We start from the raw sequence: 25,305 nt of genomic DNA on the forward strand, positions 1-25,305 counted from the left end.
TGCTTGAATGGGGAAGGGGTTAAGAGGGACCGTGGCTCCTCCCCCTCCCCCATGCCAGTCAGCAAAGCTGCTTGGACAGGGAAGGGGTAGTATGCCACACCTTTTTCAAAGGTGGTGCAATAGGTGTGTTGGTGTGCACTGCTTGGAGGTCACTGGCCTAGTTCTGCTTGAGTCAGGTGCTGCATAGCCCCCTCAGCATCTTCTCCAACCTGCTGGATGTCACACAGGGAGGAATGTAGCCCCTGTTTATTATAACAAGAGGAAATGTATTCCCATTAAATTCAAGATCTTTTTAAAGGCCCGTCAAAAGCAGGGGAGATTTGGGAGTATCTCATGCTGTGAAATAAAACCAGAATGGGATTTTGACTCTTTTCTGAGTAGTAGTAGGAACAGGCAGAGTATTTGTGCCCCAGCGATTGAGAAAACTGGAAATACTGTAAGCATTCACTTCCTGTGTGTCAGGGCTTACCACTAGCGTTTTGCTCGCTTCCTCAGTTTGAAATGCTGTGGTGAGGGCAGGGTTTTCTTTCTTCTTTTGCTCTCAGAAACCTGCTTCTGCTGTTAGGAAATTTGGTAACATTACATTTCACTTCCTGTAGCCGCCATTTTGTGAGCTGTCACAACTTACATGCCTCTAATCCATCATCTAAAAAGGTATGTCTGCTGTACTGATTTATGGCTATTTCTGTAAGATGCTTAAATTGCTCTTCATTGGATAGAGTGTGCTGTGTGTGGGGGGTGGAGAGTACAACAGTGTATCATAAGATGCAATGATGACCTTTCTTTTGAAAATCTGCATTTTTTTCTGTTAGTCTATTATGTTCCATCTCTATTTAGCTTTATTCTTTCATCCCTTTTAAAATTCTTATCTAGAAAATGTGCAAAACTGCAAAAGTTAAGAGCACATAATTCAAATGATAAAGATTATTATTGCCACCTAAACTAGACAAGTTAGAAGCCAAAATAAAATGTGATTGATTTGATTGATGAAAGTGGGTGGTCTGATGTTGGAAAGTAAATACAATGGTTGATTTTAAAACTGGATTTTAATAAGCAACATCGTTTTGTTTGCAAAACACTATGTCTTCAGCAAAAAGAAAAAGATTATAGATATACTTATATGCATTTAAATTACCTCATTTTTAAAAATATTTTGTAAACTAATACTATGGAACATTATATAACAATATCTGCAGGTATATGTCTTACTACTAGGGCTGTCAAATGATTTAAAAATTAATTGTGAGATTAAAACAATTAATCATGACTAATCCAGTTTTAATCGCACTGTTAACAATAATAGAATACAAATTAAATTTATTATAAATATTTTTGGATTTTTTTCTACATTTTCAAATATATTGATTTCAGTTACAATGCAGAATACAAAGTGTACAGTGCTCACTTTGTTATTTTTTATTACAAATATTTGCACTGTAAAAAAAGATAAACAAAAGATAGTGCAATCTACAAGTCAAAGCAGGAAGGAGCATATAAATGTTTAGCATATCTGGCATGTAAATGCCTTGTGACATGAGCTACAACTGTGCCATGCAGTGCTTTTTCTTGCTTTCAGGTGACATTGTAAATAAGCAGTGGGCAGCATTATCTCCCATAAATGTAAACAGACTTGTTTGTCTGAACAAGAAGTAGGACTGAGTGGACTTGTCGGCTCTAAAGCAGTGGTTCTCAAACTTTTGTACTGGTGACCCCTTTCATATAGTAAGCCTCTGAGTGTGACCCCCCCCTTATAAATTAAAAACACTTTTTATATATTTAATATCATTATAAATGCTGGATGCAAAGAGGGTTTTGGGGGGGAGGCTGACAGCTCGTGACCCCCCCCCCATGTAATAACCTCATAACCCCCTGCGGGGTCCCGACCCCCAGTTTGAGAACCCCTGCTCTAAAGTTTTTACATTGTTTTGTTTTTGAGTGCAGTTATGTAACAAAATAGTTCTCCATTTGTAAATCGCACTTTCACGATAAAGAGATTGCACTACAAAAATGGTCTGAGGTGAAGTGAAAAATGCTGTTTCTTTTGTTTATCTTTTTTACAATACAAATATTGGTAATCAAAAATAATAATATAAAGTGAGCACTGTACACTTTGTATTCTGTGTTGTAACTGAAACCAATAAATTTTAAAATATTTATAATAAATTCTATTATTGTTTAACAGTGTGATTAAAACTGCCATTAGTCATGATTAACTTTTTTAATCAAGTTAATTTGTTTTGAGTTAATCACTTGAGTTAACTGCAATTAATTGACAGCCCTAATTACTACATAATGCTTTAACTAGCGATAGTTCTCTAGGACTTAGAGGATATTTTTGAGGATATTTTGACTGCAGTGCCAGAGACTGCCTGAACTTAGTGACTATGGAGCATCATGTGTAGATGCTGTGTTTCCTACTGTCCCACTGAGACAAAATTACTGAGTCTGTGGATGCAATGAGATTGATTACAGAGGATCTAGAGAGATGGGGTGAAATTCTGGTCACATTGAAGTCAATGGAAGTTTTTGTTATTTGCTCCAATTGGTCCAGGATTTCATGCATTGTGGCTTGTGTTTTGTCAAAAATCAACTTGTTCATGGTTTATCATTCCCTTTAAAGAACTTGATTGGCCCAACAAGCTAGTAGTGAGAAGACAACTGGGAGAGATGGATATATACTTCAATAATAGCAATCCAAAGGACAAGCTCAAGTCCATATCAGTCTTGCTGAAGGTGCTTCAGCATCAGCTAGCTCTGTAGTCTTTTAAGAGCAATTGCAAACTATCCAGTGATATGATCTGACAATCCTGTAGTTGGGGATTTCCGCACACATGGAAAGCACCGTCAAATGCCCAGTGCCAACTATGTATACATGATCTGAGTTCAATATAGATGTACTTGTCCATATAACACTGGCAGCACATACAGTAAATATAATGAGAGTAGTACCCTGAACATTTCTGACAATCAGCATATGGGGAATTTTTCCTCCTGGTTCTGTAAATGATGTATCTGGGCATGGAGTTTCATGATACACTTGCTATAGATACAAGCACTTGCTACTGAAAATACCCTCAAGTTCTTAAAAGTGGAACATGACTGATGTAGAAAGGGAAGGATAAGAATAATATGTAACAAGATGTAAACAGGACAAAGTAAGAATTAATAAAAATTTTGCTCTTTGAAATGTAAAATACCTATATCCGAATTTTCTATAAAGGGGGCTGGAAAACCCCTTTTTATAAAGCTGAATCCAAAGATCCTTACAAGTAAAAAATCCAAACCAAACAAAAAACAAAACCTGCCATTGGCCCAAAATCTGAAGTTCTTATATTTTACTCAGTTTGTACACAGTTGAAATATGTGTTACCTTCACTGAGAGTTTTGCCTCAATAAGGACTTCAGGATTTGGTCCATAGTTTTTATTTGTATGAAAGAACCTTGCATGCAAATAGAATAAATCTCAGATGGAGTAGTTAGTTGTAGTAATATTGAATATAAAGGTTGTAATGGTATAAGAAACATCAAATGCCTTATTTTTCTTAATTGCTGAATATTTTTTATAATCCCCAGCTATAGAACAGTATGCATGAATTATGTGATCTATGTTTATCCCCCTTTTTTATTTTGGTACTTTCAGGAAACAGTCATTTACAATATTTGGGCTACTGTTGTGACAGAGTCCTTGTTCTTGATAGTCAAGGATAGTTTAACAGGCTGATTTGATAAATATACTCCAGTGGACTTCCCATTGGTACACTAGTTATTCCAATCCTGTAATTATCTTTCATGGGTCACACTGTACTTAGGTTTCCTCAGAGCTCACGGGAAAGGAAAGATAGATTATCTTAAATTGTGTCTTTTAACTCACTTCATTACTTATAATGGAAACCTATAATAGGGTATAAATAGTCTTTGAATATGACTGGACAGTGTTTCATTGTCTTCATACAAGCAGCTTATTTTGTATTAGTTACACAGTAAGGAAAAAGAAATAGCAGTACCCTCTACATTTGCAATAACTTGTACATTTATATAAAATAAAGTTATATATCATTCTAAGTGAAGTTGTTCTAAGATGCTGTTTCATAGTCTCTTTTCCATTCTGCAGTAGGAAATTCAGTCACTATTGTTGTGACTATGCAAGTAAAAAGAACAAGCCAGTTGATAGTGTGTGCCATTGGAAGAGTTCACATGTTTTGAAACTTTGTTCTGAAGAGGATGTACCACCTCAGAATGGCTAATTAGGCGTGACTAAACATCCTTTGGCTTTATTAAGTTGCAGCATAATATACTGCAGAAGTGGCAGATGCTTGAGGTTTCTGATGATGGAGACAGCTGTTCCAGGTGTTTCTAAAGATTTACTGTGGTGACAGTAGGAAAATATCATAAAAATAAAAGTCATCTGTTCTAGGGAGAGGTGGGAAAACAACCCTGTGCTTATATTTTGGATGGTAATCTTATTGGAGGTCCGATGGACTTAATTTGGAGTTGAGTGCTCAGCACTTCTGACAATCAGGATCAAAGTATTTCAGACAGGAATCCAAATAGTGTGCCATTTTGATGATTTTGGCCTGGATTGTTTGGGCTGGGTGTCAGGGTCTTCAGACGTGCCTTAGCTTCTGCTCCTGCTTCAGGGACTCAGCCATCGTGGCCTGGATATTGTTGCCTTTTACTGAGGATGTTAGGTGCCCTTTGACTGCTGCCTGCATGCTGTCTGCTTCCTGACCCTGCCTCTGGGTCTCCTCATCGGCCCCTCTCCATTCCTATCTATCTCTGCTTCTGCCCCCTTTCTCACAACTATAATGATCAGCCTGGGCTGGGAGACTGAATGATTACATGGAGTAGTGGTCCAACTGAATGGGCCTGTAGGGGGCCCCAGATGTGCTTGAACCAGCCCTCACTTCCACCAGTCAGTGAAAGTTCTGAATGAAGAGGAGCTGCAGATCTGGGCCTAAACTTAGTATGTTGTGTTTATTTTCTAATTAATTAACTTTTTCCTCTTCTGCGCCTTCCATTTTTAGACCGATCCTTCACTAACCATTTTATTCTTTGAAGAATTTTACTTGCACACCATAAAGGAATAGAGACATGCTTTCTAGGTTTAGTAGGGGCAATAAGCTTGAGTTATTTCTTTTAAAAGCCCACATTTCTATAAGACAGCTATTTATTTCTATTCTCTCCAGCCTCCGTTTTATGACGCAGTGGAACCAGTGGATTTTGAAGGTTTCCTGATGACACAGCTGAACAACTTAGACTCAGAAACTGTGCAAGAACTTGGTGACTTTCCCGAAGATGATTTGGACATTGTCTTTACTCCAAAAGAATGCAGGACTTTGCAGCCTTCCTTGCCTGAAGAAGGGTAAGGAGAGCTTATCTGGAATAGTGTGTGATTAAAAAGGTATTGAAAAGGATGTGTGCAGATTCATATGTTTCCAATTCAGCAAGGCACTTATTCACTTTCCTAACATTAAGCAAGGAACAGTCCCATTGATTTCAATAGTGGTGCTCACATATTGAAGTTAGGTAAGTAGCTTGCGGAATTGGGAGCCTATGAAAATGTTTCTGCAACATGGATGACTATTGTAATCTAATTGATGGAAGAGGGATTTGTTTCTGAGACTGTAATTTTCTCCAATAAATGCACATGATGGGACTGCAAGGCCTCTTCACCATCCAGCTCATGATCCACAAGTTATAGAGTTTTTAACCAAGGTATTTAATAAGACAGTATCCCTTTAAAACAGTGGTTTTGAAGCTTGGTTTATTTAATTAAACTCATAGTAGAAAATGCCTGATTCCGCTCCCACACCCCTACAGCACACACACTTCTTGCATAATTGCCTGAGCAGATGCAGCTGCCACTGCATGAGGCTAGAGCTCTCTACGAGAGCCTAAATGTGAGAGCCACTTTCAGCCTAAACTTGTTCCCCTGAACTGTTCTCCTGTCCATGTGTTCCTCCCGTGCCTGCCTGCTGCTGATCTCTCCCCACCGCATAGAATTTTTGGGGCAATCACTCCAAGGGTCTGAACAATAGTCCACTAAAATCCAGGGGAATTTTTCCAGTGCCTTTGGATCAGGTACCAATTTGCCAAGCACTGCCACTGTGGCAGCAGAATTGCAGAAATATGTTTAAGCTATTTAGGGTAGCTCTGCTCTAAAAAAAGCCAGAAGACTTAGGGCCCCCTTCTGGAGCCCTTATGTGTGTATTACTCCTGTTGAGAGTAAGGGGGTATTTACATGCATATAAGGGCTGAAGAATCAAGCAGCTAGTGACAAATTCTACACTCATCTACAGTCTGTATCATGCAAGTCCTACAGGTGTGGCACAGCGGGTAGGTGTCAGGAAGTGGGATGCATGCAGTCAGTCCTAGAAGTCAGAGCAGGAGTCAGGACACAAATCCAAGGGTCAGAAACTGGATGCCTCAGCCATGGGTCCCAGAACCATGTACCTGCAGACAGGGAAGGCAGAAGTATATCTGGGTCCAAAGCTGGAATAAGGCAGGCTCTGTCTCAGTAGCAGGCCAGGGATCTGCCTTGTTGTACAGACTGCCCTCCATGCTTCAATAGTGGATCTGAACCAATCAGCGGTAATGGGGGTGCTGCCAATCAAATCTTCTGTGGGTGGCATTGCCTGTGGTGCCTAGTCTCCCAGGGATTACAGAGCATTGGTCATAGCTTTGTCTTGGCTGCCAGCTGGCAGTGCAGAAATGGTGGTCACCCTGCAGACATTGGTTCTGGTCCAGTAAATCTGTGCAGAATTTGATCCTGAGTCATTAAAATAAATCATTTTATTTTGATGGCTGCCATTGGCGTAGCTGCATTGGTAGCAAAGGTCCCATTCCTGCTGCAGCAGTAGGTATACTGGAAGCTCAGGCCAGACTAAGTGTTTTGGAGCCGGAGTGCTTGCCCAAAATGTATAGGATTTAGCAACTATGCAAGGACTCGAGGGAGATCTAATAATGCCACTTGCTAGAATTGTGAGGGAGCAGATTGTATCCTGGCTGGCCCATGTGTGACATAGGGCTCGGCTGTGTGGGGACAGTCATAATTGCTGATGTTTTAAAAAAATCCAAGAACAGTTCTAAGAAGGAGCTTATTCCATGCTGGCTTGATAGGAATTGTTGGCAGCTCCAGGACAAGTCGCGGCAGGGGTTACCTGGCAGCCATCCCCTGCAAAAGGCAGTGTGGGAAAGTGCAGCTGGTAGTCCCCTATACAGCCTGTAAGGGTGTTGAGGTCTGTGGGTTCTCCTTCAAAAAGACAGCAACAATGAGTGTAGACCATGGGGGAAGGAAAGGGCCAGAGCTTAATTTCTCTTTCTTATAGGTAAAATTGGCCCTTTTTGTGTTTTGAATCTGGATCAAAACCAGCCCCAAAGTTCAGGGCATGTTTGGATTCAGAGTTCTAGTTGGGCCCATCTCTGCTCCTCTCCTTTCCGATATTTCAGATTCAGAGATAAACAAAAGAGATCCAGTTTTCTTCTAAAGGGCCGATAATGACCACAGTTAAAAAAAAAATGAAGCAGTACACACACTTCCATTCTATTTCTTTTAAGTCTAATGGAGGGTGTATAGGAAAGGGCACACCGTTAATTCTTAATGTAGCTTGCTTTTGTTGTTAAGGTGTATTAAGAATCTAAATGTGAAATTTAGAAAAAACACAATTTCTTTGTTGGTGTCTAAACTATTTGATCACAACCAAATTGATTAGAGAGACAAAAGAAGAACAGACCAAAAGAACAGCTGCAGCTGGGCATCTGAGTGGCTTGGCATTCGTTAATCTGTCTGCGTCTCTGAGCACCTTGTGGTCATATAGGGATGAACTTTAAACTGCTGGAATCAGGCACCGTGTGTTCCGTGCTCCAGATTCAATCCTGGAGCTGGGAGATGCAGGCCAATCAGAATCCCTTTCCTCTCAACCGACCAATGTGTGCCAGAGACTCCAAAGGAGTGGGGAGGTACCTGGTGCCCTCAGCAAGTGTCTTCCTCCTTTGTTCCTGGGGCTGTCCCCCTTTGCTGCTGCCATCAAGTTCCTCCACTTGTTGGGAGTGGGTGGCATTTGTGGTCATATAGGGATGAAGCACCATGGACTAAGCATAGAACTGGGTTCTGTTTCTTGCTCGGCCACTGACTTGCTATGTGACCTTGGGCAAGTCACTAAGCCCCCCTCTTTCATTTTCACTGTCAGTAACATGGGGATAATAATATTTACATAGCTATCTACCACACAGGTGTTTTGTGAGGGTAAATTTGGTAATCTCTGGAAATAACTTTAACCATGTAAAGCACAATGGACCTGAACTGATACCCAATGAAACCATCAGGAGTCTTTCCATTGACTTTAATGGGCTTTGAATCAGATTAAATATTGAATAAGTACTAAATATTGTTAGTGGTACTCCCATACAGATGATGGGCATCTTGGAAATACCTAAGACAGCTAGAGAGAAAGACTAAAACTATGAGCAGTAGAGTGTTTTGAACTAGAAAAAATGATGCCTTGGAGAATTTTTTTAACAGGTTTTAGAAGAGTCAAAAGCTAACTGTGTCATGGGTCAACTCTAATTATGAGTTGGAATAGGTGTGCAAAACTGTTCTTCTGCAAATTGGTATAATGTTGGGTTGTTTCACTATAAATACAAGTGTGTGACAGACAGATGGAACCATACCAGTTGAATTTTGGTGTGCAAGCAGTCACATCTAGTTAAATTTGAAGTCGGCAACGTTCCACTACAGATCTCCCCTGTTTCACAGAAAGCTAACAATGCAAAACCAGTTCATTGTGTTGTGCCTGAGTGAAAAGCACAAAAATTCAATTGTGGAAGAAATTCTATGTTTAGTTTATTCCAGAAATTTTACAGCGGGGGAGATCTAGTTGCTTTCTGGCCTTGTGCACCGCTCAGGAAGTTCAAAGGGGCCAGAACACAACTGAGAATCTGACCCCATGGGTCAAATTCTGTCCTCATTTAAACTTGTGCAACTCCTGTCAAAAAATGGAAAAAATCTGGAGTTGCATAGGTGTCCCTAAGATCAGAATTGTCCTGGTATGTATAAGTGCCCACAAATCATGAGAGAACTCTTAAATGTTCTACAGCAGTACCTTCAATAATAGTCAGACTTGGGCAAGCTAAGGATGGATTTTCAACCTCATCTGCTTTTGTTGGGTTAAGTCATATCCACGCTAATTATTTAACATAGATTTTGTATGATCTCCTAGTATTATACATCGAGATGGCAATTAAATCCAAGCATAAAGGGCCATATGCTGCTTTTGATCCAAGTGCACAGCTGCTGTTCGTGTCAGTGGAAGTTCTATGGATATGGCTCAAGAGTAGTATTTGGCCTTGTTTGTTACTTCGTTAGAAATCACTCAGCCAAGCCATCTTTTAAAATGTAGACCATGTGCTCAAAATCACATATGATTGATCCAAGTTAAACATTTTCTTATGCAGTTGCTCTACATTTAGTAATCATGAACTTAAATATAAGTATTTTCTTCCTATTTTTCCCCTCATTGTGGATAATTTTTCCTTCCTTTTGGTTTTCACATGGAGAAAGAAATATCTAGTTTTGCAGCACATAATGAATTACATGAAAAAGAGTGCTTAAAAATGTGTCAAAGAATACTTCCAGTGCTTCTTCCATCATATAAATCCTGGAATAGTCAATAAAATTTTGCACAGAGGGTGCTTTTTGTTTAAAAATCATTTTATATAAAATAATTCATATAATAACATAAAGATTGTGGTGACTTATAATAATAAACTCTTTTTTTCTGGGACAGATTAGAAGCCATTAACACTCTGATGTTTGGAGCTCCTGCTTAGATAGATGATTAAAAATATTACTCTGTTTCATTCTGTAGCAAAATAAAAAAACCATTTTTATTTTACTTGTTTTAGATAGTAGGCCCCAGTGTTAGTGAAGAGTAGCAGTGTTCTCTTTTCACTGGAAGAATGTATAGATTCATGCTGGGTAAAGTCCTTATAGACCCTGTCTCCAGTACAGGGACAATAGTAACTAGCTTGAGACAAGTTCAGCTAACCAGCTTCAACAGCCATTGTGGATTTATGTGCACACAGCGGCTTTTAACATAACCCCAGCCATGTTTGGATGTTCACATCTACCATGGTAGTATCTGTACCTTGAGAAAATCTTCATAGCTGTCCCCCAGTGCCTGAGCAAGAGGTAGAGGGCCTGGAGAACACGCACACACAGTAGCACATGAGGCAGTACACTCTGAGGTGTCCTGTAGAGAGAGCAGGGAGGACAGATCACCAGCCAAACCAATTGAAAGGATCTTACCTACACTACAAAATCAAAACCAAACAACAAAAAATGCTGTACCAGTTACAGGAAATTTATTGTTTGCTAATTTAGGGTATGTTTTCACTGGAGGTGTAACGTGTAATTTTCGGCGTAAGGAGACATACCTGCATTAGTGCTAATCGAGCTAACCTGCTAAAAATAGCCATGGAGCTGCAGTGGCATGAGGGACAGGAGGGGCTCGCTGCTCTGACTATGATCCTGTCTGAGACCTTGCGTTCATGCCTGGACACTTTCTTTTGTTTTGCAGTATTTTATGGTTGCCATAAAATGTTGCATTAGTCTTGTATTCGTGAGCTACCTTGAGTGGTAAGTAGTTAATTCTGTTAAAACCAGAACAGTAGCAAATATTCCAGCAAGATAACGCATGTAGTACAGATCAATCTTCCACTTCTCAGACATGACAATGTTTTTAAAGTATTAACATGTATTTTTTATTATCTTTCACAGTGTTGAATTGGATCCACATGTCAGGGATTGTGTTCAGACATATATTCGGGAGTGGCTGATTGTGAATCGAAAGTAAGTTACATATTTGCAAATAAAACAGCAAATACCTTTCTGTATTTTAACATAATATGTGTTGTTATAACTAATCCCACAAAAGAGAATTTTGAATAGCTGAAGGTAATAGTGCATTTTCAGTGCGATTTTTAAATTGTTTTGTTTTGTTTGGGCAGATGCACTATAGTTAAAAATTCTTGCTGTTGCTTCATTTTTTGATAGAAGAACAATAAATCCAGAGGGAAGTATTTCATATTAAGTGATGAATGATTTCTGTGCAATATCAATAGTGTATTTTTATACTACTCATTTTTAATTGCTACACAATAGCCATGTGACTCTATTTAAATAGATTCGCATACTCCACTTTTGGGAGGAGATGTGAAACGGAGGTCCTGATCACTTGTGGTCATTAAAATTCCCATGGCACCATTCACAAAATCCTGACCAAATCCCAAACTGACTAATAACATTCTCTCTACTTAAATTCTGTCTTCCTTCTAAATATGATAAGGTACTCTTCATTTCCTGTCCTAAACTGTATGTGGTGTTGCTGTGTGCTGTTAGACCGTTTTTCTGTGTCATCCCCAGGATATTTGTAATTCACTGGTGGATGAAGGGAATCCCTGTTCAGAGTTTACATGTTATTTAAGTTTGTGAAGTGCTTTGGGATCTGTCAGGGTAAAGATCTCTAGATAAATGTCATTTTTATCATTATAAATAAGATGGGATAAGGAAGTAAAAATGTGTATTTCCATTGAGTTCAAAGGTATAAACACAAACTTAAGTGTTTATATAAGACAGCTAATCACAGGCTCTGATTGCAACTCGTGTGGAGATATCTAAACATGTAGCTGATTGGGTACTGGACTGGAGCAGTCAAGCTGCAAGGGCATGGCTTTAATGTTTACTAGCTGCCCAAGTAATTACCAGGGTTCCCGCCATGCTTGTACAGCCTGTTTGGAAGCTGGTGCTGTCACAGCTTCACTGCTCTGGTATGTGAGCTAGCTAGACTGTCCAGGTACGTCTACATGAGCTGCAATCAAATTCTGTGATTGCCATGGTGCCATACCCTTAGTTTAAAGGCTTTTGTAGGCAATAGAGCTTTTTAGAGTCTGTATTTTTAAAACGTTTTAAATGCTATTGAACCTGTGTCTCTGAAGATTTGCGGAGAGATGGAGAAAGAATTAAATCTGTCCTGCTGGTTTAATTTATAAAGCTCTGTCACCTTTGTCGGTTTCGACAGAGAGCCAGGTTTCAAAGATTATTTCAGAATCTCTTGTCAGATAACAGATTGAATGTCAAAGCCAGAAATATCATTTATGGGTAGACTTCCACTGCTGCCAGAACATGCCTATGCACTGGAAACAGTTTCTTGTGGAGTGTGTCCAATAATCATCAGGACATACCAAGCGCAGTTCGTTCAAGAGTAGTATTAGTCAAGTAGGTTTGCTGGATTTACCTCCTTCAGCAATAAAGTGGTTAGTGAACTGTTTTGTACTTTAACTTATTTGATATTATCAAAACAAGTGGAAGCAAAATGTGGATTGAAATTGTGCTGAGAGTGTCATTTCTTTAACCTCTACTTAGAATTTTGAGATAAACTGATTTCCACTGGAGACTTGAAAGAGAAACACAACGCCAGTAGCCTAAGCATGAGTTCTGTGTCACTGTCTCTCCCATGAGAATTGACTGTAGTCATATGATTGTTAGCATACTGTCAGAGTCAGCTACCTTGTTTCAGATAATACTTTGAGCAGTTGCAAAGCTATTCCCTCAGTTTATATTGGTCAGTGTAATTCAAGGTGCAGAGTCAGTGACGTACCTGTTAAGAGCCCCATTAGCAAGGGCTTGAGAGTTGCTAAATGCTTCAGCTTCCATTAGCTATTTTGAGGAGTATTTTAAAAAACGTTAAAGGGATTCTGTGGGTATCCAGGCTGAAGTGCATTGTTTGTTAGCAACTCCCTTTTTGGCAATTGATAAATTAATCAGATCATATGGTTAGGCTTGGCTGAATTCCATTTTTTTTTTTTTGTAATTTCAATTTTTTTTTTATTTTCCAGCATTTTAAAATTACGTTTATGGGTTTGAATTTTCTCAGTTGCATAAAACTACAGGTTTTAAGCATCCCCCCGCCCCCGAATTTTTATTGATCTGAATTTTCACAGTTGCAGGAAATTAAGGGCAGGGTTAGAGTTAGGGCAGCACTGACAGTGTGCCTGAAGGGACTCCCCACGTTGACAGCAAGCCCGCAAGGGGCTCCCAGCACAGTCGAGAGACATGTCCCAGAGGGACATGCTGACAGCTTTCCGGGAGTTGCGCGGAGCCAGGCAGGGAGCCTGCCTGCAGCGCCAACCGGACTTTTAACGACCTGGTCAGCAGTGCTGACTGGAGCTGCCAGGGTCCCTTTTCAACTGGGCGTTCTGGTCAAAAACCGGACACCTGGCAACCCTAGAGTCACTAATGATAAGCTAGCAGTGCATTTCACTCTGAATATCTACACTACACAGAGCATGGATGCTCTCTAACTGTGACTCCCTTTACAAATTCTTTTTTGGTAAGTGCCCTGCAAGTTTATGCCTCATTTAATCTATAAAGGGACTACCTTGTAAAATTTGTCTGTGTACACAAATGTAGTAAGCAGTAAAATAATAGAGACAGACAACAGCATATACAGAATATTACAAAATGCTCTGATGAATTATGTACATATAGATGTAAATGAAGTCACACAAATACTGTTTCCTATACACACGCATACTCAGGCTTATGGTATGTTTTACTATCTTGGTCATCCGGGTAAAGGGAATTATGCACACGTGTTTTTTGTGAACAGTTGCATCAAAATATTTGAGGAATCAAAGTAAGAATTGGGAGCCAGGGAATATAGGTTCTGTTCTGTTCCTGATTTTGCTACTATCTTGCTGTGACCTTGAATAGGTTATTTAAACTATGCATTGGTCAATCTGTAAAAAGATAGTAATAATACTCCATTTGGAAGGGCATTATAAGGCTTACTTAATATTTATTAAGTGCTTTGAAATCCTCAGATGTACAAAAGTATTTTGCATGTGTATATATTTCTGCTGAATATATATAATATGTATATATACATGGGTACATGGTTGCCTCAATACTGAGCTGAGAATGAGTTGAGATGTATGCTACTCAAAGGCTGCTCTAATTTGTGCCTGGCCAACCACAGTTCCTTGGGGCCAATAAATAGAGCAGGGGTTCTCAAACTTCATTGCACTGCGACCCCCTTCTGACAACAAAAATTACTGCATGACACCAGGAGGAGGGACCAAAACTTGAGCCCACCCGAGCCATGCTGCCCCAGGCAGGGGGGACCAAAGCCAAAGTCCATGGGCTTCAAACCCAGGTGGGAAGGCTTGTAACTTGAGCCCCACTGCCCAGGACTGAAGCCCTTGAACTTTGGCCACAGGTCGTGGGGCTCAGACTTTGGCTTTCGCCCCAGGCGGTGGGGCCTGGGCTTCGGCTCCAGCCCCAGACCCCAGTAAGTCTAATGCCAGCTCTGGTGACCCCTTAAAATGGGATTGTGACCCACTTTGGGGTCCCAACCCACAGTTTGAGAACTGCTGAAATGGAGGACTGAGGAGCCCTCTGCACACCCACTTTTCCTCTCAACTGGAAGCTGCAGGGAGTGGTGGTGTACAGCTGAAAGGAATGGAAGAAGGTCAGAAGATCTAGGGAGCAGATAGAGGCGTGGCAGAAAAACACCCTTCAGAGATGTGGATTAATGAGGAAGCTGATGTCATTTGTCAACTTTCACCTAAAAACAAATTGGAAAGTTCCTGTGGAGAGAGACAAGAGGGTGGAGTGGGGGTTCAAGAAGAGAAAGAGATGTAGAATAGGCAGCAGAAATTGTCAGATCAGGATTCAATCAGGGAGGAAAAATGGAGTTGCTCTGGTCTGCACTACAGACCTATCTGAGTATAACTGCATCACTCAGGGGTGTAAAAATCCACACCCCTGACATAACATAGTTATACTGACCTAACCCCTGGTGTAGACAGCACTACATTGACCGGCGGATACTCCCATTGACATAGCTACCACCTCTCAGTAACTAAGCCGATGGGAGAACTCTCTCCTATTGGCTTAGAGGGTCTTCATTGAAACACTACAAAACTCCAAAAAAGGGTTAGACATTTATAGGGGTAGTATCCCAAGTTCCATTAGGCAGAATAATTGTTTTGTAATGTACGACCCTCATTCTTCAGGACATAAGACAACCACTTATTTCTGACGCTTCCCACTGCAAGTTTTTCTATAATTGTCCACTGGAGGTTTCTTGCATGTTATTGAATCCTGGCCACCATCCGTGACTGGATAGCTGGTAGATCCATAACTGCTGTCATTGACTGGGAGTGTGATGATGGCTGGGGGCGCTGTTCAGCCCAGAGGCTGCTGTAGCAGTTGGGAAGGCTCTGCTTTTACTTCTTAGAGCGGGAGTGTCTTCTTCTAGGCCAGTAGTTTGGGCTGTTCACTGAAAACAGGGCTTGTCGCTTTGTCAATGTTAACTGCCGTCATGTGGTGGTATTAGAAAAACTTTTCAAAGTGAGTATTTTCCATGAAAATTTTTGGAGAAGCAGGAGGAAAAAAAGTAATTTCTGGTATGTTCAGTGGTTGACAAGAAAGTTAAGCACTTGAATAATTAAAACTGTTTGCTGAGGTTTAGGTGGTTTCTTGCTTTACCTCCAGGAACAATAAAACCTCTTTTTGAATGTTAGGGACTTTAAAATAAAACAGCTTAGAGTTCCTGTCTTTCCTCCTGGGTGATTAAGGCAATTCTAGAATAAGGTCACACTCAAGGAGAGCAGGGATGTCAAGGAATGGTGCCTTCTCTTTTATGACTTCATTTTACATTCTCAGTGAACGGGTAAACAATTATAATTCAAACACATTGGTGCATATAATTCAGTTACTCTCCAAATATAAGGGCAAAAAAAGTGTCTTCCTGATCCATAATTACTTATTATCACTTATGCAAGGCATCAAGGCATTAAGGTGCTTAGCTGTTGCTTTGGAAAGGTTATGGAAAGGAAGCTGAGCAAATCAGAATATTTTAACTGAGAGAAGGAGACTGGCTATAAAATGTTAGTACGGAACATATCAAAATGTATGCATTCCTGATATGGCACTTAAAATGTCACTTGGATACCTGATGAATATCATGCTGAATGTAGAAGACTTTACTGTTAAAATTATTCAACAGAGCTCTGAACTCATTGCATTTCTGTTTAAATCACTAAGCCTGTTTCATGATATCTACTTCCTTATTCCTAATTTCTCTCTTGAACAATGTTAAGCCATGACATTGCCGTAGTATTTGGCTCAATTGCCAGCAGCAGCAGGGAATAAATAGCACCACAGCAGCCTTCCTCACAATATGGAGTTGTGCTATGGAACTTGTTGCCCGCAGAGTTAGGGTTCAAACTTCCTGTGGTTTTACTCTTCCGATCTGCAGCACTTCATCATTTTATGCTCCCTTTTGCCTTCCATCCTACCTCTTTGTATGCACTTCACCCAGAGATCCTTTTGCTTGTCAAGATTGTGATATTTAATCTGGGAAGTGAATCTGGGAGAGCAGTAGTCCTTACTGTTCCTTTCTGACAGTTAGTTTGCAGTATGCCAGCAATGCCATTGTTAGACATTTCTGCTTGTTTTCCACACCAAAAGGCCACTGAGTGAGCAAGTTGAGGGTAAATGAGACTGTGCATGTCTTTTACCATATCAAACACAGAATGCATTGGGTGTGCTACATTAAATAAAATGTAAGGGAGCTCCATTTAAAACAATCACAAACAAACAAAGCAGCATGTGTGTTAGGACCAACACATTTATCTATGCATAGTATTGAGAGATCATCTTTGTAGGCTAATGAGTGGCGCTGGAGGAAGAGGGTCAGGACTCACGAGGTACCCAGTTTGCTGTGCATGCTGGGGCCAGGCTGCTCCTCAGTGCAGGTCTTTCAGCAAGGAATATTGGCCTCTCAGTATCCTCAATAAAGATCTCATTCTTACCGCTCTGAAAGTTACTAAATACCCCTTCAGAATTAAAGGGGAATTGTAATGTATAATAACTATTTGAATAAATTGTACTTTTAAAATCAAACAGACCAACCAATACAATGTAGTAGAGTTGTGCTATGGAACTTGTGAACTGTTGTGAACTGAAGAGGTCTCTTGGATTTTGGTCATGGACTTCTTTATGAGTGTGCGGCCATTTTGGGGGAGGGATAGCTCAGTGAGGGGGGAGGGATAGCTCAGTGGTTTGAGCTTTGGCCTGCTAAACCCCGGGTTGTGAGTTCAATCCTTGAGGGGGCCATTTGGGATCTGGGGCAAAAATTGGGGATTCATCCTGCTTTGAGCAGGGGGCTGGACTAGATGACCTCCTGAGGAATACCTCTTCCAACCGTGGTATTCTATGATTTTCAGTCCATCATTAAACTAAGCACAGTTCCAGCTTCCGTATTATTTACTGCAAGACAACACACTGTCCTAGATCTGGCATGCATGCTGGTTCTCACACCTGTGAGATAGCTTTTAAAAATAAAATAACAAGAGGTGCCATCATTTCAGCAATGTCATTGTAAGTCCTGAATTCATTTCTATGGCATATCTTAACCTTGTTGAGGCAGTTAGAATAATATTTTCATTGAGATGTGTGGGACTGTAACTCATGATTCCTATAAATTTTAATGTGGGCTATGCAGATGAAACCAAGACAAAAATACTAGGTTAGATCAAGCAGACCTAATGGTCTGATTTAAACCCCAAAATAGTACTAAATGTGCCTTGTAAAGGTCAGTACGCAAGACCATTCCCGTAACTGCATTTGCCATATCAATTTGCAGCACACAGGGTTCCAGTAACGAGAGAGCTTGGAGACACACGGCCATCTGAGCTTGGGCTCAGGGGACAGGGCAGGATTGGGCTGGTGCCACAATGTCCACACAGCTATTTTTAGCATGCTAGCACAAGCCCCACTAGCACAGGTCTGTCTGTCCAGGCTGGGAGGCTCACTCCCAGCTGTACTTTTGTCACTACAGTGATGATCATGGCAGAAGAACCTAGATAAAATTGTATGAATTCCAACAGCATGCATTATAAGTGGCATGTCACACACCTCAGCTGCTTATAGAGTACCTAACTTAAACTAATGTAAACATCTACGCCAGTGGTACTCAACCTAGTTACGATTGTGGGCCGCATATCAGCCCACGATGTGTTATGTGGGCTGCATCCAATACTACTAGGGTGACCAGATGTCCTGATAAAATTGGGACTGTCTCATAATTAGTTGTTTGTCCCGCATCCCGACCGATGTACGGTCGGGACGCCATTTGTCCTGATATTTTACTTCGGCAGCACTCCTGCTTTTTTTTTGCTTGGGATGGCAAAAAACCTAGAGCCGGTTTTGGGGGGGGAGGGAGGAGGGGAGGTGAGCCTGTGGCTGCCCCCTCCCCTCCACGTGTCCCAATATTTTGTTCTTGTCATCTGGTCACCCAAAATACTACCCGTATGGCCCTGAGGATACTGCAGTCTTCTATAATAATACGCTGAACCGCTGCCTTGTCACTATTGTGAGATGTCATGTTGGAATCTTTACTGTAAAACACTCTTGTCATTGGGGTTTGCTGGATTTACAAATGATTGCACTCTACTATACTGTAGTATGGATTATGTCAGCACATGCTGTATCCTAGGATCTGCTTGACACCTAGTAGTGGTTTCTTATTTAAAGTACACATTCCAACACATCCACTAATACATTTCTTTGTTTTGCCTCTTCTGCACTTGACCATTATGGTCATTAAAGTCATATTTTGTTGATAAAATTTACAGATAGGATTTCTTATACAGACTTTTCTTCCATGCCAAGTTTTGATGGTTTTAATACTAAATAATCACAGTTTATGAAATTATTTTTTGGTTATTGGAGGTACTACCACATGCTAGGTATTTTTCCTCTCTGCTTTTATCTGGCTTTTCAAAAATCAGAGTTAACGGTACATTTGCTACCCTGTTTAACAGACAGCCTGTATTTTGAAATGGAATCTATTAATATTCTTTAGTCTGTATTGCATTTTATTGTTTACACTGTACAAGTGCACAGTTTGAAGAGGCTAAGGAGTGCTGGCTACTTGTGCTGGTTAGCCTTAGATGTGTCTTCTGGCGCGGCAAATTGAAGCTGAGGTACCATAACAGCAGTTCAGAAGAGACCAGTTTCTAGTGTGTTCCCTGTAATGTAACTGCACCAGCAGGGTACCAGCTAGAATGCAAATGTTCCTAATCAGGACTCTGGACAAATCAATCCCTGTAGGAGCTGGAGCCTTTGAGGAGCCAGTCGTAGGAACTGTGCCCACATCAAGCTCTTCTGTTAACTGCACTGTGTAAGAGTTGAGTTGCGGCGCTCCTTTCTCCGCAAATTGTGATATAAACGAATGATCCTTTTAAAAAATACTGTATTATGAAAAGAGCCTGCAAACAGAGTGGTACCCCAAATAAACATTGCATTCTTTAGCCCATTAAAACAGTGCCACACTGCCCTCCTTGTGCAATAATACTTCACATGGAACCTTTTTTATTTGCTTACTTTGTTTATTTTATTTTCATTAACTCTCCCGCCATCCTGACTGGCCGGCTTGTGTTATTTAAAGAAACCAAGGAAATTCAGAAACTTGCACCTTTAAAAAAAAGGGATCTCGAAAGGATTTTCATAAGACCCTTCAAAAACAAACGTTCGAATCGGAAACATTGGATTGCAATGATGCCAGCTATCAGGTATTGTGCTTCGTCTATTTAAATTAGATTCTCAAATATCCTGCCTTCCTTTAAAGGAGGCTCCCTAATCATACAGTTATTTTTATGTTATGCTTTGATTATGTTTTGCAGTATAACGCTGACATGCACATTATTTATGCATGTGTGCCTTCAAGGCGAAGTTCTGTAACCACTGCTAGAGTGCAAGTATGTTAAGGCAGGCTCATAGCATTAATGAGCAAAGACACTTCTGGGCACCAGCCTGGCCCACTGCACCTCCAGGGGTGTTGACCTCAATAGAGGGCAGGCAGTGTTGCATCTGCCAGTGTCCCCTCGAGTTTTCAGCCCCAGTGTATGCATACACATGCAGCTTTGGAGCTTGATCTTGCACCACTGAAAACAGTAGAAGTTTTGCCACTGTCTTCAATACAAGCAGGCCCCGCGGGTGGAGGAGGATGACATGTACTGCTTCTCTGTTTCCCTTGACGGCACTCAATGCACAGCCAACACTGTCACATTTTGGACTGGGCTGGCCTCCAGCTAGGGTGATGGAGAAGGGAAGGATTTAGTTCTTTAGTTGCCCCCCTCCTTGGAGACATTATGTTGCAGAGGTGGCTTCCGCCAAGGTCCTGAGCAGCCGCTGACATTGACCTGGGATAAATCTGGACCGGTGTAGTTGAAGTTATGGAATACAAACCATATTACTGTTGTTGTTCTCACCTGTGCAATTACCTGATTCCTTTCTGTTTTCAAAAGTGAGCACAGAGAACTGTCTTCCACCATTTTTTACCATCCTGTCATCCTTCTTGAGCACAGAGTCAAGTTAAACAAGGAACTGCCTAGATCACTAGTCTTTTGGGTCCAATATAGTCTCAGCAACTCATGAGCTGACTTCCCTCACACTTCCAAACTTTTGAGTGGGACTGGAGGGAGAGGTAAACTGCAGCTGGATCTTCCCCTCCATTCCTAGCAGTGGGACTGAGGACTGAGGCAACTCCTATCCCATTACCCCCTCTCTTGAACTTTGGGACCAATGAGGAAGGTAACTCATGGCCCAATCCTCCCAACTCCCCTCCAGAAGCAGGACTGGAGAAGAAGAGGCACGCAGCCTGGCTTCTTCACCACTATCCCAACTCTAGCGGCAAACCCAACTACACAACAGGAGTTTTTACTTGGGGTCCTTTAAACAGTAGTGCCAGCTCATGAGTACTAGTGTCACCATACCCGGTATAGCTCCAATCTCACACTGTAACTCCCAGCCACAGTGCAAAGAAATCTAAAGGATACAAAGTGGTCTAAAAGTCTTCAGTAATGCATAATAGATCAATTTTACGAAGTAACTTTAATGTATTATTATCTATTATTTGTGGTAGCACCTAGAGGTCCCCGTCAAGAATTGAGGCCCTGTTGTGTTCGGCACTGTACAAACACATAACAAAATCACTGCCCCTTCCCCAAAGAGTTTATAATCTAAGCCAATTATGAGAGACAGCAAGTGCAGAGTACAAGGAAACAGAGAGGACCAAGTCATGTCATCAGCCATGGATAGCACGCTGTCTGCCTACCTATCACCAAATGTGATATAGGCCTAGCAGCATGGGTGAGTTTGAGGAAATATTTGAAAGAGGATAACCCCAAGTAAAAACAAGCTCTGAGTTGCTCCAGTGTCCAAGTTATCCTTTTTTGTTAGAGATTTCAGTCTTGTGTCTCTCTCCAACAGGCAGATCCCAGGCCCTTAAATGTACTCTGTGATGAGACCGGACAAACCACCCTGACATCGTGTGACTTTAATCCTCGCACCCTGCAGCCCGATCCACGGCTGGAAAATCTGCTGCAGCATGTTAGTGTGGAGGACTTTGAAAGGCAGAACGAAGAAGCACGGCGAGCCAATAGGCATGCCGAGCTCTTTGCCCTCTACCCAGCCACGGACGAGGTGAGCTCTGAGAACTTTCAACGTGTGCGTTTGAGTCTCACATTTTTAGATAGAAAATCTTAAAAAGTGTATTAGTTTCTTCTGACACTAATAAATATGGGAATGAGAGCCCCCTGCAGAAGGTAATGGCCTCTCCGTCTGCTGATCCAAGGAAGCTCCACAGGCCTCTCTGGCTACACAGTTACAGTGTCTGCTCCTTCTTCAGAGGGGGCACTTTCCCTAGGGATGAGCTATGGGCTGAGATTCGGACGACATTTTGTATACGGCTGTTGGGGTCTGACTGTAAGTAAATATTTGGCTGTATTTAGCATATTAATTAAATCAAAATTTGATTCACCCATCCCTTAACTTCCACATGGGATAGGGTACGTGTGATACCAGCTGAAGCATTAAGGACCAGTGAAATTCACCTCAGTGTAGAAGGCTACAAACATTCTTTACTCTAGGGGCACAAATGTGTGGGGAGCGTCCACTCTAGCCCTTTACAGATGTGTTAGGTACCTCCCATTAATAGGTGAACAGTGAACAGGAGGTTTAAAAAAAAGTCCACTGAAGATTAGGTTGTGTCTTCAGAGCAAAAAGGTATCAACCTTGATTAGCTTCATCTAGGTTAAAAACTACTTGTGCCTTGTCTCCATTAGGATTTTGCATCGAGATAGCTCTCCTGATTTGAAAATCACATCTTATTTTGCAGTGACGATAATGTCTTCAACTCTCTTACAGCCATGGAAGAGGATGTTTGGATGTGTTTTGTGCTAGGATCAGGGTGGGAATGCGACCATGTGGCCCCGTTTATTTTAAATGGTTTGTGTGGAAAATACAGGCATTGTGGTCAAAAGTCCAAATCTGTTTAAATTTATTATTTTTGACCCCATTTTACTAGACACTGTACAAACACAGAATAGAAGTGGGTTCCAGCCCCAAATTAAATGTCAGCTTTTACTTTTCTCCTTGTGAGGGGGAACACTCTTCAATTAAGGCAATACATTGCAATCAGTTTGTTTATAGTAATTGTCTGGTTACACTGAGTAAGGGTTCCATATGTAATTAATAAGTGCCTAATAATGTGGTTAATAATAGGAGGATGCAGTGGAGATACGACCAGTTCCTGACTGCCCAAAGGAACATCTGGGCAACAGGATTTTGGTGAAGCTGCAGACACTGAAGTAAGTGTCTTTCTGTTTCTCTCAGGATTCATGTGACCATCACATGCTTATTCTTTTGTGGTGTAGAAAACTTGTGGTGACAAAGTTCCTGCTCTACCTTGGTGGGTCTTGCGCTTATTGGTGGATTTGCTCGCCTTGGAGCTTCACGGCAGCCCTCAGCTTGGCCGTTTTTCTGAACCCACAGTCCAGGTCGACGACTCCTGTGTCTGACCAGGAGTTGGGAGGATTTGGGGGGAACCTGGGCCCGCCCTCTACTCCGGGTTCCAGCCCGGGGCCCTGTGGAATGCAGCTGTCTAGAGTGCCTCCTGGAACAGCTGTGCGACAGCTACAACTCCCTGGGCTACTTCCCCATGGCCTCCTCCCAACCCCTTCTTTATCCTCACCATAGGACCTTCCTCCTGGTGTCTGATAATGCTTGTACACCTCAGTCCTCTAACAGTCCGCGTTCTCCCTCTCAGCTCCTAGTGCCTCTTGCTCCCAGCTCCTCATACGCACACCACAAACTGAAGTGAGCTCCTTTTTTAAAAACCCAGGTGCCCTGATTAGCCTGCCTTAATTGATTCTAGCAGGTTCTTGATTGGCTGCAGGTGTTCTAATCAGCCTGTCTTAATTGTCTCCAGAAGGTTCCTGATTGTTCTGGAACCTTCCCTGTTACCATACCCAGGGAAAAGGGATCTACTTAGCCTGGGGCTAATATATCTGCCTTCTATTACTCTTCTATAGCCATCTGGCCTGGCCCTGTCACATTGTATATCAGTTGGAATATATTTCACCAGCACCCATTATAAGACATCTTTAATGTCAAAGGTCCATTTGGATTCCTTGTTCTTTCTTAGGCTGATACTTGTAAAAAAATTGTCCATCTGTGGTTAAAGAAATGTTCAGACTGTCAAGGAGACAATGCGAGGAAAAACCACCCAAACTATGTAATAAGAGCAAACTCATTGGTCTTTGTGTGTGTGTGTTATTGGATTTTTTTAAATAGGGAAGCAATCTGTGCCAGGAATGTGCTAATTTTTGTTATTCATGGCTATGATTGTTTTTCTGAAAACATGAGAAAGTACAAGCAGATAGCAATTTCTCTCCTGCTCCTCTGCAAGTCATCTGTGTGTGCATCTACATATTACTAGAGGACATTACTTCAGAAATGATTGTTAATTTCAAGAAATAGTGAATGTGAAAGTCCTGCCAAATGCCATTTCAGCATGGCAAGAATCATGATTGCGTCATCCCAGACCCTCTTATTTGAAGATGAACCAGATCTTCAGAGATGTGACTAATATCCATAGGGATTAATTAGCCTAGGTGAAAATGCAACTTAATCACATCTTCCCACAACATCAGACCAACAAGAATCGGTCCTGCATGCTTAGTTGACAGCAACCTCAAAGTCACTGTAAACTGTCCAGCTGCCAACAGCCCCCAAAGCTGTTGTGGCAGTCAGGGATCATCAGGGTGTAGGAATGCTCTGCCCATGCCCCCTTTCTTCCAGCCTTACACCAGAGGCTGGGAGTTGGGGTGGGTTAGGAATCAATGTGCCACTGAAGGAGGAGTCTCCCACACTGGAGGAATCCTTCACCAGGCAGAAAATGCCATCTGAGTGCAAAGCAGATTTAACAGACAAGAGAACCAGGTACCTTGTCTTTCTAAAGGTTAAAAAAATCCCAGACCCACAGATCTCCCAAAGTTTGGGAGAGCTGGGATCTGGATCAAAACTTTGTGTCTCATGCCCGTCTCTCCTTTCCTCATAAAGAAACCAGCAGCTAAAATAGAGCCTTTACTTTTCAATAAGCACAGTCACAAGAATGAAGTATTAATGTTCTGTGTCTCTCTCCTCAACAGATTTGATATAGAAATAGAACCATTGTTTGCATGCATAGCCCTCTATGATGTAAAAGAAAGGAAAAAGGTAAGGGCAGAGCAGAGGGAAGGACAATAACAAAACATTAATAATGTACTGGCTAATAACAGTCTGTTCTTTTTTCAGCTGAATTTCATTGAAATTTGAAAATGCTGGGACATTTGGCTCTGTACTTCATATTATTCTTTTGTGACTTGTCTTTTGAAGTTACAATTTATGGTATGTTGCCAAAACTGGGCAATTTACCCTGGTTTATAGGAAGTATGGTAAAAATCTGCTGTTGTGCTTGTTCATCTGGAATTCACGTGTATGAAATGCTTGCAGCAGATGATCTTCAATTTACATGGAGCACGTTGCACAAAAATGTGTTCTGTGGCTATTTATGATCTCCTCTTTACAGAACCCCTCTTTGCAAAACTGGTTTCACTGTGAAAAATTAAGGACCAAGTCCTGAAATATATTGAGTCTGCTGTGAGGTGCTGAGTGGTCTCAACTTCACTGGGCCCATTAAGCTTAGGGGTGCTCAGCACTTTGTGGAATAATGGTCTAATCCTGTATCCATTTAAATCAACAGGAATTTTACATGCGTACAAACTTGCATTTCCATATTGATTTTGCAGTTCTGGCTACTGCTTTTTTAACTCTTTTTGTATCTTATCTTCTTATGTTCTCATGTTTTATCCTTTGATACACTTTTGCTTTGCAATGGATTATAACAAATAACT

The 25,305-nt window shown here is 41.2% G+C and overlaps 1 protein-coding gene across 1 annotated transcript in view; it reads left to right on the forward strand.

Moving 5' to 3' along the window:
- DOCK8 (dedicator of cytokinesis 8) overlaps positions 1–25,305 on the forward strand; it is a 138,434-nt gene that overhangs the window by 20,455 nt on the left and 92,674 nt on the right. Inside the window, exons 3-8 of the mRNA XM_084629548.1 lie at positions 5,187–5,362; positions 10,778–10,849; positions 19,518–19,641; positions 21,341–21,553; positions 22,634–22,719; positions 24,562–24,628. Of these exons, the coding sequence (XP_084485674.1) occupies positions 5,187–5,362; positions 10,778–10,849; positions 19,518–19,641; positions 21,341–21,553; positions 22,634–22,719; positions 24,562–24,628 (738 nt within the window). The remainder of the gene's footprint in view (positions 1–5,186; positions 5,363–10,777; positions 10,850–19,517; positions 19,642–21,340; positions 21,554–22,633; positions 22,720–24,561; positions 24,629–25,305) is intronic.

This window comes from Lepidochelys olivacea, assembly GCF_965140295.1.
Source record: "Lepidochelys olivacea isolate rLepOli2 genome assembly, chromosome: 5".
NCBI classification, from domain to species: domain Eukaryota; kingdom Metazoa; phylum Chordata; order Testudines; family Cheloniidae; genus Lepidochelys; species Lepidochelys olivacea.